Here is a 13,457-nt window from a genome sequence, read left to right as displayed (position 1 = left end):
CAGTTGTCAGCTTCTGTATGTGGAGCACTCATATTGCGTGGGATTGTTCAGGAGACTTCTCTCTTACCCATCCTCAGTGTAAGATCAGACACATGAAAAATCTTTAGATGACAGTATCTTGGTATATTCTGAAAGAATGCTTTTCCCAAAGAAAGGGAAGGAAGGTAGCACTTTGCTTTCCAACCAGAAACAGCTCAGTCACTAGTTACGAGTTTTTTTTCTTTGGGTATTTGTCTGCATATGATCCGGTGCGAATTCATCAGTGCACGATTTTATTAAGGGTAATCTAGTTTGCCTCTTCATTTAGCAGTTGATTTGATTTTATCAACACTGCCCGGAGGTACCAATAGAGTATCATCTTTCCGTAGATTAATTATTTCTGCTCTGTCCTTGAGACATGTCCCAGAATTTATGGGACAAGGGAAGAAGCATCATCATTATTCATAACAACTAGTTTTCAAACTGTACAGATGAATGATACCTGCTTGCTTTTCTCAGCCAGTTTATCAATTACTTTTGAAAGTACTAATGCACAGTGATCACAGATAATGCCTGAAAATAGACAACATACAGAAAAGATTCAAAATATGTAATAGTACAGTACCTGAAATCAGAGAATCTTTTACCAGTAGGAATATCCATAACACTTTCCTTCCATTTGTTGGTGTTTTTGAACTATTAGCACTCACTGAAGTTAGTCAACTAACTAACCACAGCAGTGGTTAAACATTTGGTCTGTTCTGTGTGATTACTAATAGTCGAATTCTTTACGACTGATACAAGTTTGTTGAATTTTACCATTTTGTTCACATTTTGCCCAAGAAAGAAAAGATTGCTGGAAGTTGTTTTATGGCTTTAAATAAAAAAAGTGTTCCTCTTTTCTCCTCATATTTCTGCTCCTTGTGCCAATGTTATTATAGGGATCTATCAACAGACTTCTTAGTGTTCCTGTTATGAAGTACCATAAAGTCTTGTTATGATGTCTGTCTGGAAGTTGCATCATGAAGTCAAATTTTTGCATGGTTGTGTTATACTAATTTTAGTGTATTTTTTTTTTATTTTTTATTGCTGTTGTTACAGCAATATCCCAAACTCATTCTCATCATTCTTTTCTGCTTCCTGCTACTCACTGGGTGATTTTTTTCTTCATCATAGAATGAGTATTGTAAATCTGAAAACAATAGATGAGCCTGAAGCCTGCCATCTCCACAAGTGAGGATGCAGGCACCAACACACAACTGTTAAAATCAACAGGATCTGATCCTTAGAATTATTTTCTTCTAAACAGGCATTAATTATAATTTATACATTTTATAAATTAATTTATAAGGATAAATTAAAGTCCTAGGTATTTTCTAGGACTTTAATTTATCCTTGACCATTTTCAAGTGTTGGTGTTTTTTCATTCTGCTGCCCTTTTGTTTGATTTGAGCATGTAGGAATATGAACTGGGAACTTTAAATTCAAGCTTAAATCTCAGATACTAAATTTTTAGCTATACTTTGAGAAACCTCACATAGAAGTGTTTCACTGTACTTTTAAGTGACCTGTTTTTCTGTAAGTTCTTGAGGATTCTGTAGCATGCATTGTTCAGTGTAGGTGTTCCCTGTTCAAACTAAAGAGTAGAAATGAAGAGTATCACCTATTTTTTCAGTACTGCACTAGCCACATGCAGAGCTTCTGTAGGTGTGTGGTGATTTACAGTGCCTCTGCTTTTGGGTAGCCAGTGACATCTCTAAACAGGGTATTATTTTCTAAGGAAGAAAGAGCAGATCACTGAAATTGTCCAGCTATTGGAAGTCATAAATCAAGCTTCTTGCCAGTTTAAGTGAGGGTCCTCTGGGGGGCTTTGACACAAGCTGGGTACTTGACATCACCAGTGTCAAGATTGAATTTGTTCTGTGCTAGAGCATCTGTAAACAAGTTTATGGGTAAAATTTGAATACTTTGAATACTCCAGATGCCTTTGCATTAGGAAGAAGAAACAACAAGGTTTGGGTTATCTTTTTGAAGCCTTCAAGAGATCAACAGCAGAGCTGTGTTTGAGAGAACCAAGCAAGTTCTGAACAAAATAGAAATAGGAGAAGCTGAATTAGCTGGTTACTGTTTGAGTGCATGTACCTCTTTCTCAGCACATCCAATTAGATGTGTGTTTCTATCAAGGTGTAAAACCATAAATCAGAACAGTTATTGTGGAGTAGCCTACATAACGTAAGTTATCTCCTTTGCTTACCCTAGGGTAAGTTGCCTCTACACTTGAAGAATAAAAGTATTTATCATTACAACCTGAATTTCCAGCATGGTACAGACAAATGATGTTTGCTTTCAAATGCCTATACAGTGTTACAGTGAATTGTCTACTGTCAGAGCAGATTTCTCAATGAAATAAATCTTGATTTAATAAAAGAAACTGCACTAGCCTGCAGCTTGTTGCTTACACATTTATGTGTTACTTCCATTGAGACATCCTTTTACTTACTTCATGCTGTACTACTTCACACAGTAATACATTTCTTGAATACCTAAGTACAGAGGTAATGAAGGAAAGATACCATAATTTTCGTAGGCCTGTAGGAAGATTTTCTATTTAATGAGACTGCCATATATATTTAACTCAAAAGGTAAAGTGTATTGACCCGATATGTCTCTACACTGTACGCTCATTTTTCTTTACAGCAAATTGAGAAAGAAAAGGAATAGCTGTACGTAGCAGATGCTAATTGTTCTGTTGTAGGGAGCTCTGAGATCACTGTGAAAGGAGCAAGATTAACATTGAAAGAGAAGCCAACAAGTCGGTCAGGTTGCAGAAGTGGAGTAGAGGGGATTCCTTGAAACCAATTTACCACTAAGTGTTTATGTAATAGGAATGTTGTCTCTGAACTAATCAAGAAAAATGAGATTTAAAAATATTTTCTGCCATGCCTGCCCTGCAGGATTTCTGAACTTTTGACTGCATTTTTCTCTTGCCTTTCCCCACCGCCACCCTGTGAGCTACCTCCCTGCAGCCATTTGCAGCTAGGCAGCTGAACTTAGCAAGAAGGCATTTCTTCTAAAAGACCATCTCCTGGCACTTCGCCTCTGTCAGCATGGGGCTGCTTCTTGTCCCAGCGGGTGGGTAGTGAAACAATTTCTCCTAAAAGGTTTCTTGATTATTTTCATAGTGCTTTTGCAAATGTCTTCAGCGAGTGCTCTTCTTCCTGGGTTTTACCTGCATTAATTCTGGCTGTACTGAGTTACTTTGGCCCCTGTCCAGTACTGTATTAAGCAAGTTTTGCAACCAGCACAGAGAATTGCTTCAAAGCTAATTTAAGGGACTTAAAGAAGATTGATGAGGATTCCCCTCTGAAGAAGGGAAGCCTCAGATGCTGTGGATTTGCTGTGTAGTGGTAGTAGTTCCCTGTTCATTCTCCTGTCTTCTAGCTCATCCTGATTATGTGAGAACACAAAATGGTGGCTAGCAATAGCTTCTCGTACAGATTGCTGCTGGCTGGCTGCCAGAGCTGTCCATTGGGCCACTGGACTTCAAGTGTGGGTCCAGACTGGGGTGCAGACTGGTTCTGTGACAATCTGAGATTCCTGCCCTGACATCTCAGGCGAGGAAAGGATTTACCCTGCCTGCCAGTGCTGATGTTTTCAGACCTGCTGATGTGAATGCAGGGTCTTTGTGACTTGCCTCCCTGAAGGCTGAGTAGCAGCTCTTAGGGTTTGCCAGTGGGAGGTGTTGCTACACAGCATCACTCAGCCTTGGGTGCTGTGTACCTAAATACAGGTTCAAACACCCTGATGCCACCATCTGTGTAGTCCTGGGATTCCCTAGCACTGCGTGCATCTTCGTGGTGGCCACAAGTGGAGTCACAGCAGCCCTCTGAAAGGGCAGACGTTCCTATCTAGCAGCACAAAACAGCTAAATTTCACAAGACTGCTACGTGCTGTATTTGTTTCAAAAGAAAAGGAATGATCTCAGTAAAACTGTAGTAGAAAACATGGGAAAAAAGTCATTTTGAAGGTCTTATCTTGTTATTCCCATATTTAAGTTACTGAGCACGCTTTTTTAATAAGGACTGTTCACTCATGATTTGTATGCCGCCTTAGTTTTTATAAAATTCTTTGGCCTTTTAGCACAATGAATGTCAGTGCAGTGACAAATCTTACCTGGTTTGGATCAAGCACACACAGACGTGGAAAGAATTGATATCTGTGGTATGTGGCAACTAATCTTGAAGGAGAGATTGGGAGAGACGTTTTTAGAATCACTAGTGTCTTTCTAAGAATGATTGGCCTACTGTGATTTAAAGGGTGTTTGCAAATCCCAGAAGTCAAAGTTTCTTTTCATATGTAAAATTCATGTATATGCAAGGAATAATTCTTTCTGAATAGCCGAACTAATCACTTCTTAATTGGATTTTAATTCTCTTCGCTATTAATGAGTGAGTCAGAAAAAATTAAAATGTTTCTAGACATTCAGATATTGTTTGCAGTTTAAAAATATACACATTAGACCTATTTGGATAATTTTTTTTTAATTATTTTGCATTTCACAGCAATATTTCAAAACCTGTGTTGAATCTTACCTTTATAAGGTTAATTTAAAATCTGTACAAGTTTGAGGGGCATGTTTTTTGCTTAGGATGATTTTCAGTTTTATAAAAGCAAAGGGATTTCAGATGTACATGCCCTTTTTTCCTTGGACAACTGTGATTACATTCATCCTTCCATCTCTCTATTCTGTAAATGGAGAAAAGATTTTTAAAAGTGAGAAGTGAAACTGAATATTTGCAAATTGCTGACTCTATTTTTAAAAGTGGAAGTTTGTATTTATTTTCAGCAGCTTAAAGTACTTTTAGCTGTGTGATGCAGTGTGAGTATTTGGACAGATTCATTTTGTTTGTTGTGATGATCATATCACTTCCTTTAGTGTAAAAAGCTACTGATTTCATATTTACTCACAGGATAAGCACATAGTGGATGGCTGCCAAAATATTTTTAATTCAGTGTGTAAGTCTCAATAGCTAGCTATATTATCTTAATAGACAAATAAAAGGAAAAACTTTGTTTTCAAACTGTCTCTTTCAAACCCTGCTACCTTTTCAGAAGCAAAACTGCTATGTGAAGGAGAGGACACTTGTCAATACAGAAGCAGAAATTGATAATCTTAGCATCTTTCTGAATTTAGGTCTGTGACTGTGATGCTAGGTGGTGGTTTTTCTATTTCCTAAGTAAAGATCATATAACAAAATCTGCATTTTAAAACAAGCAATAGTTAGGAGGGCAAAGACCTTCACAGGAGTAAAGGTTCAGAACATTTTTTATCTTACTTTAACGAGCAAGTAAAGTTACAAATCGTATCACACAGCTGTTAACTGCATTTACTTGTAGACCTTACTCTGCAGAGCTAAACTTCCAGTGTCTTTGTTAGATGGAAATTGTGCGTACATTGTTTTCAAATGCTAAAGCTTGTTTATTTAAATCTTTATATATATATATATGTATGTATGTATGTATGTATGTACTAAAGAAGAATGACAAGGATTTTTGTTTGTAGTTTAATCCTCACTTACTCTGTAGTGATGTAGCTGTGCAAGCAGCGTTGCTTTCTCTCTGGATCATACTAATAAGAACAAGGGCTCTAAATTAATGCTTCTGGTTCCAGTGGCTGAATTGAGAGTGATTCTTTCTGGCACAGAGACCCCTCTGCCATGTGACAGATAGGTACATCACTTTGCTTTCTATATGTGCTAATAGCTGTAGTGAAATGAGAGTCTTTATTTAAAAATATGTGAGCAATGAGTAATATAACATGGCTAGCACAAGTGGATCACTTCTAACTGTGATAAAGCAGAAAACACTAGTACCCTTTTATGAGCATTTACTCTTGTAAAAGCTGTCATCTTCTAAAATTAGGCATGAAATGTCATCATGGGAAATTCTTCAGGGCTTGCCCTTTCCAGTTTACCTTAATCTTTGAGATAGCAGCACGTCCCTTTATTGGCTACATGAATAAACCATTGGACTTGCTTCAGAGATAACACCTAATTTAAAGGTGAGATTGAATCAGTTGTTGAAAATAGTCTATTCGGAGAAGCTTAAATAGCTTCGTATATCTCGGTGTCTCACTGAATTGATTTTTTCCCCCTCCCATTTGTTCATCTTGGCGAGAGAGGTAATCATTATTTTAGCAAAGATAGGAATGAAAACTCTTCAATTGCAAATGTCACCTTGACATGCATCTTTTTTGTTGAGTTTTCATTTAATGGTATGTTATTTAACCTTAGCTGCTGATGATAAAAGCCCTACTGAAGTCAGTTTTCAGAGTTGTTTAAAGGAAAAAAAAAAGTCTCTTGGTCAGAGAGAAACAGGAAAATTAGTGGTATCCTTTAATCATCAGGCAATGACTGGCCAGCAACAGTGAGCGTTACTGGAAACACAGGAGGGCCAGGTGCTCACTTTGTGTAAATTGCCAGCAAGGACTGGAGCTGATGGATAGCATTTCAGAGAGGAGTCTTTCCGGGATGCCTCATCTCTGCCTCAGCAGTTCTCTTGTCCGTCAGCTGTTTTATTTGGTTATAGTGTTCAGTTTGTTTGTAGCATCCAGCTAAATACTTGAATTCTCCTGTAGTGAGTTCTGGTGACCACTTTAGGAAAGATATGTTTGTGGCAGTAGCTGGAAATCTGTGTGAAAATGCCTTCAGCCTTTTGTTCTAAACGTTTCCATCTAATGAGGACTAAAATACTGAATTTTACTTAGAATAATCCTACATGATTTGGTGAAGCCTTCAGACATAGAAATAGTTTCATTTGAAATTTCTCACATTTCCTTAGCCACGATCAAATTAAAGTCAAATGTGCTTTTTTTTTTTTTGGCCAAGCCATGTGGATTTCCGTGTTTCACATTACAGGCAGTGCTCAGAATAAACGTGTTGCACAGGATCATATTACTATCATATTACTGTTGGGGTTTGTTAGTTACGAAAATAGATCCCGTTGATCATGTATGCTTTATAAAATACGATAGGTCTATTTCCTTTAAAAGCACAGAGGTTGTAAATTTGCAATGAAGAAAGAATGTAATCCTCTGTTACTTCTAGTTCTTAAACTAGAAGCTGCAAATACTGATACCAAAACGAAAGCAATGAGAAGAAGTCAACCAGAACTTGAGGATGAGCAGTGAGCTCCATTCACACCCACATTTTGTTGACTGTCAAAATGAGATGTGCTGGATCCTAAATTAGAACATGCACGCAGATACGTGCATCAAAACAACAAGACATGGGAATTATGCTAAGCAATTGCAGTGGATATTTCTGTACGTGGAATTGAGCTTTTATCTTACTACAGTGCTGTGACAGTAGTAGAAAGGCATATGTGAAAGCATATGCTGTGTGTGGATGCTTGGTATTTGGGGAGCTGGTTTCCTGAAAACCAGCAGATAGCTGTGTTGCCTCGCTGTGTGGTTTTGGGGGCTCTGCAGAGCTAGCACTCCTGGTTCTAGCTGCTGGGAAATGCCTGAAAATACACCAAATATTACAGAAGTATCTGCCATGGGTTGTGCTACCACCGTGATGAGGTAAAGTGGTTGTTGAGACAGCTTGGAAAGACTGGCCAGTGCTTGATCCATGTTTGCTGGATCGCCTTCTGCTTGTGATTAAATTTATATTTTTACAAGCAAGGACCACTGCATCGACTGCAATAAAATAATTCTCTAGCTCTTTGTTATCCAAAGCAGTGTAATGTTTAGTTGGGCCTCACTGAGTCACTGCCCTACCATGAGCTGTTTCTTCTCTGTACGCTATTCTCTAGTGTCAGAAATTTTGAATTTTTAAAAATGAAAAAAATTTAGAAATTAAAATTTTAGGTTAAAAATCTCATTTTAATTCTGTTCATTCTCCTTGCCAGCTCAGTCAGGGTATAGGACGTGTAAAAATGATACAGCCGTACCCCTTGCATTGTCTCATTTTGATGTTTTTTAGAGCTATTAAACAACCAAGCTGGTGATGGCCATTATTTGACCTGACCAGGCTGAGTATAAGGAAAAGGCTGTAGCAATTGGTGCAGATTGCTGAGGAAGTTTTACCCAATGTGCAGCATGGAAGGGATAACCTCTACTTCTCATTTACAGTAGTTACATAGAGTTAGAACAATAACAGCATTTCACATTTCTTCTTCTCTTGTTTTAGGTTTTCTACCCTAGTAAAGATGGTACTAAGATCCCAATGTTTATTATTCACAAGAAAGGAATTAAATTGGATGGTTCTCATCCTGCCTTCTTGTACGGTTACGGAGGCTTCAACATATCAATTACACCAAGCTACAGGTAAGCAGGATAATTTATGCCTTCTTCTAAAGTATCTGATGTTAACGACTGTCAGACAGGTCTGTGGATGGATTACGGATCTGATAGAGTTAAGGATTTCAGGTCCTTGAGAAGTAAGATGGGGCCACAAGGACTGTACAGGCAGCGTTTATCTGCTTTGCTGGTTCTGAATTCAAGGGAATTGCTCAGGGTCACAGAAGAAATTTGTGTCAGACTAGAGAAGTGCCATGCTTTTCAGAGGTTTACAGTGGGCACCCTACTCTTTCGATTATAGCTTAACCTCTTCCTGCTTTGTCACTAACGGAAAAGCATATGGACATAATGAATTAAACAAGTTTTTTGTTTAATTGTCACAAGAATGGAGCTTCTGCTGAACTAATAACATAGGATTTTTCCTTTTTATCAATTTATACAATCACGACTAAATATTAAAGAAAATGTATTTAATGTAAATCATGAAAATAGTTGTATTTTCCTATTATACTTTCAATGAAGTTGTCAGAAGCAAAATCATACTGTGTTCCTTTGTAATCAGGAAAGAGAGAAGATGGTTCTTTCTTGAGGCTTGTATGATACAGGCTCTGCATGTGCAAAGCAATGCATTGTAAACCAAAAATGCTGTTTGCAAAACAGGATTTGTAGCCCTCAAAAGCCATAAGCTTTATTGAATAGATCATCTCTTTAAAGAAAATTCGTGTTTCCTCAGTTAGAGAATTTGAATAGATTTAGTAAAAGTGGCACTGATTGTCTTAGGGCTTTAATACATAACAAGTGTTCCAAGGTAAGAGGCAAACAGAAATGCAAAGGACTGAATGGAGAGCAGTTTTTCAGACAGCAGAAGAGCATCTCACTAACACAAAAGTAATGTATTATTAAACTGTCCTATTAAATTTGTGTGCTACCAGTCTTGCTTTAGAGTCAGCACATTTCAAGAAATCCTGTGTACTGCTTGCTCTTCCAGGTCACTGTGACTGTATTTCTGAACAGCATTTACAAATTCTGGTCCTCTATAGCAAATACCTTGTCTAAGAATGGACCTCACATCCTGTAGTCTGTGATTGTTTGAAAGTTTTTTATATGCCTTGTAAAACTACATTTTTAATTTCCTGTAGTTCTTGTGAGACACAATTATATAACCAGAATAGGTTTTCAATTCCTTTTTAGATTAGACTGGAGCATTGATTTATTACAGTTTATTGTAGATGCTGAAAACTGTGATAAAACCTACCATGTTTTCTTTTCTAAAGTAAATATAATGTATTTATTGATCTGGGTTACAATTTCACATACTGCAGAGCAGACATGAGCTGGTTGCTGGGAAAAGCAGGAGGAAGTATCTCAAACTACCTTGCTCTGTCTCCCGTTAGCCCTGATGCTTGCTGGAACCTTTGCTCGTTTCCCTCACAAGGATGGCAGAAAACACTCCTAGCAAAAAGAATGGGTGGTTTTCCGCCAAATGGCAAGTTAAGAATTGACTTACAGGAGTCCAGCAAACATGAGCAGGCAGCAGGAGGCTGTAGCTGACAGAAGAGAGGAGGAAGGGAGAGAAGGGAGCAGTGATCTAGATCTTCCTGAGCCCCATGAAACTATGCTCCTATTATACGGTTGATTAAATAAGAATATGAACCTGTAACAGTTCCTTAAAAGTAAACGCACAGTGAACTATCAGTCACCTCCAGATCAACATCCATTATTCCACTAACACTGTAAAGGAAACACAGGTGTGCTGCACCTCCCTCCTCATTCTCTCCCCTGTAACAGCAACACATCCCTTCTCAACATTTCTCTTTCTAAAAGAAAAATAAGCCAAAGCCTTGGAATGCATCTTTACCTTTAATAAACTCAGAATTGCATACTTGATGAGGAAGCATGTTCCAAAACTAAGCAGACAAGATCAGAAAAAGAAATTGTAATAGAGAACCTATGCTGGAAAGGTCAGACTTCTTTCTAGCTCCCCATTTACTTGGGGGATTCAAGTAACGTGACTATGTCCATGTTTCTATATACTGCACTATTCAGGAGTAGTTCCCAGTCTGAAGAGCTGTTCCCACCACAGCCCCACAGTCTTTTTTTGTAGATGAACTCAGGCACAAGTGCTAGAAAAAAGCCACAATATGGTCAAGGCCAAGGCCTGCCACAGAGTTCATCTGATGCTGAGCCAAGATAGTTATGGAAATGCAACTGAATAACAGCTTGCTTGTCAGACACCACCAACAATAAAACACTGTTTCTGGGTAAATATTCCTGATTTTTATTTGAACTTAAGGCTTCTTGTAACTTTTTACAAAACACACCCATTAACATCAGCCAGCTCTTGAGCTTGGAAAACTCATTTTTGCTCTATTCAGAAGCAGATACTGCTTTTCACTTATTCTCTAACACACACACACACATTTTTTTTCCCCTGAAAGTAAGAGAAACAAATCAACAAGTTAGAGGATCCAGAAATAACTATGAGGCTAAAGTCATTAAGTCAGTTACGCAGTGTTTTATTTTTGAATACAAGCATGCATCTTTTATGTTCCTCTGGACTGAAGAGCTGTATTTGGTAGCATTTCTAATACGGTGCACACTAGAGCACTGTCATTAATTATACAGCTTGCACGGCAAGCGCAATTTAAAACTGATGGAGTCGGCACCTGTGGCTTCGCAGAGCTGCTGTGGAAATGGTGTTGCAAGCCCACCAATAATGCCACAGGTTCTGCTAATTACACTGCAGGAATCAACATGTTTTGCTGTGTTGTTCTGTGTACCTCTGTAGGTGCAGTAGCAATTTCTAATACATCCAGAAATACAACTGATCATGAAGCCGACTGAAATTTTATTTCACTGCTACAGGGCCAGATTTGAGCAAGCTTTTAAGGAAAGAGTGCAGGGCAAGTCCGTAAGCCCACAAAAAGGTCAAGCAACACAGCATAGACCAGTGCAGAGTGCAAGATAACTCCTCTGTTACCACTCCCTCCAGCTTCACAAAAGCCAAGAAAGCAACAAAGTCAAGTGACACAGGATATTTTCCCTACCACCAATGCATCAGCCTGCATTCCTCCAAAGAAGAAATCTGCAGCAATCAGCTGCAATACCCAACAGCACATCATTAATTCTGGGAAAGCATTCCTGTTCCTTGAAGCACAGCTCCTCATGTTGTTCTGTACTGCAAAAAGTATTTTTTTTGTTAGGCTTTTTAAAAAAGAGTAATAGGCATAGGAAAGAACTCTCCAGAGAAAGAACTACCCTCTCCTCCCTCCACTGACCTTGTCAATCTTTCCTTCACTTTTTCTTTACCCTGCTTCCAGGAGAAGACAAACAGGGCTGATGAGAAGAAGGCTATAGAGGCTGTTAGGAAGGACAGGGAGCCATGTAACGAGGCATTTTCTGGACATCCAGGGCTACTGGGCAGTTTGCTGCGACTCAAGCAGCAAGTTCACTTGAAATTGTATCTGGAAGCAAGAACCTACCTGGAATAACCTAGGAGGCAATAGCAGGGTTAGGTTCAAAATTATTTTGTGCTGATTGTTTTGGATTTTCACTTTCTTAAAAGTTAATGAGTCCAGATTATATACTAATAAAACCTGATTCCTTGAATTTAAAAGCTGCTTTGAGAAAGCTTATTATAAACTCTAGGCACACCCACCTCAAAGTATTGGTCAAGTTAAGACTCCCAACTCACTTTACCACTAACTATCCCCAAGGGGGTATTAATTGTTATTTGCAATGATGTTAGCAGATATGTATGTTGGGGGGTATGGCAGTAATATCAGAAGTGCCTAAATCTCAGTAGTATTGCTGAGATTGAACACAGATGTACTAAGCCTTACTTTGGCAATATAACAATTGTTCCCAAACCCTGGAACTCATCCCACTGAGGATCTGTGTGATAGAAGGAGCATTTGCTCAGGGAAATGGGGACTACGTTCCTATAATAAGACTGACTGGCTTCATTAGGAGCTCTTCTGAAATTAAGTATCTTATGAGATCACAAGTCACTGAGGCCCCTCTGCAAACTACCTTCAAGTTAGCATCTCTGCTAGAGGAGTCTCTGTGGATGGGATGCACTCAAGAATTTAGTTTTGCGTTGCTCAGACTCTGTTGGATAAATGTGCTGATTCCTCAGATAGGCACGGTTTCTTTCAGAAGACGGGAAAGGATGGACTCTGTTCTGGCATGTTTTGTTTTTCAGATATTCTCAGGCAATATATTTGGGTAGTAAATTCATAGCTTACCTTCAATTACTATTATTTCAGTTACTAGAAGATAAGTAAGTTGGACCAAAATTTCTATTAATTTTGTTTGGGACAGAAACAAGGAAAAACAGTGCAGAATATTCTGGAAGGTTTAACATACCAAAAATTAAGAAGCCATCATCTCATGGATTAGGCTACTGTCGTCAGGCTACTCCACGTCCACATTAGCAATGTATCAACTTGTAAAAATCAGGCATGCTGGAGTTTGACAGAATAATTCTCTCTGACCTATGCACAATATGCTTAAAGAATATAAATCTTACATCTGATCAGCATGTCCCAGTGATGTAAGGAAAAATATGATTCACAGTGATGGATTTAAGAATTGGTCTTTACAGAAGCAGAGAGAATTCATGCCTCCTGAGCCATCTGATGGCCACAGATAACCTGCCCAGGATGAAAATTTTTCCTTTGGGTTATGGAAATACAAAAATCTCTTACCAGTCATCCTTTTGCTTTTCTTTTTTTCTTAATCCTTAGTATATACTGTCAAGACCAATGCCAGTACATAGATAATTGCTTTGAAATATTTACTTATTTTGATACTACATCCATGTGTGAGATGCTGTAAGACTACTGTCTTTCCGGACATTTCTGATGAGCATTAGGGGGACTTAAAAATAAGAAGGCCCAACCCTTGCTCTTGTTGAATAGGATTAATTTTTGCAGGAATGGTTTCTTGCATGAGCAAAAATTTCAAGAAGATAATAAATTTTAACCTACTAGAAAAAAAAAAAAATGATTTGTTGGGATTAAGTTTGAATATATTACTGTTCCCCTTGGCATATGCATGGTTTGCCATCTGGAGCTTTTGCTATGTTAAGCTACTGCTTCAACAGATCAGAGATCTATTTTTCTTCTTAATTGTTGAACATAATCTAAATTACTTCAATCCCTTGTAAAAA

The 13,457-nt window shown here is 38.2% G+C and overlaps 1 protein-coding gene across 1 annotated transcript in view; it reads left to right on the top strand.

The window, feature by feature from the left end:
- PREP (prolyl endopeptidase) overlaps positions 1-13,457 on the top strand; it is a 100,422-nt gene that overhangs the window by 75,746 nt on the left and 11,219 nt on the right. The window contains exon 11 of the mRNA XM_082755873.1: positions 8,175-8,311. Coding sequence (XP_082611999.1) covers positions 8,175-8,311 — 137 coding nt within the window. The remainder of the gene's footprint in view (positions 1-8,174; positions 8,312-13,457) is intronic.

Source organism: Aythya marila, assembly GCF_965140915.1.
Source record: "Aythya marila genome assembly, chromosome: 3".
Classification (NCBI taxonomy): Eukaryota; Metazoa; Chordata; class Aves; order Anseriformes; family Anatidae; genus Aythya; species Aythya marila.
The sequence above is the reverse complement of the archived record's forward strand: the minus strand, read 5'-3'. Positions and strand labels throughout refer to the sequence as shown.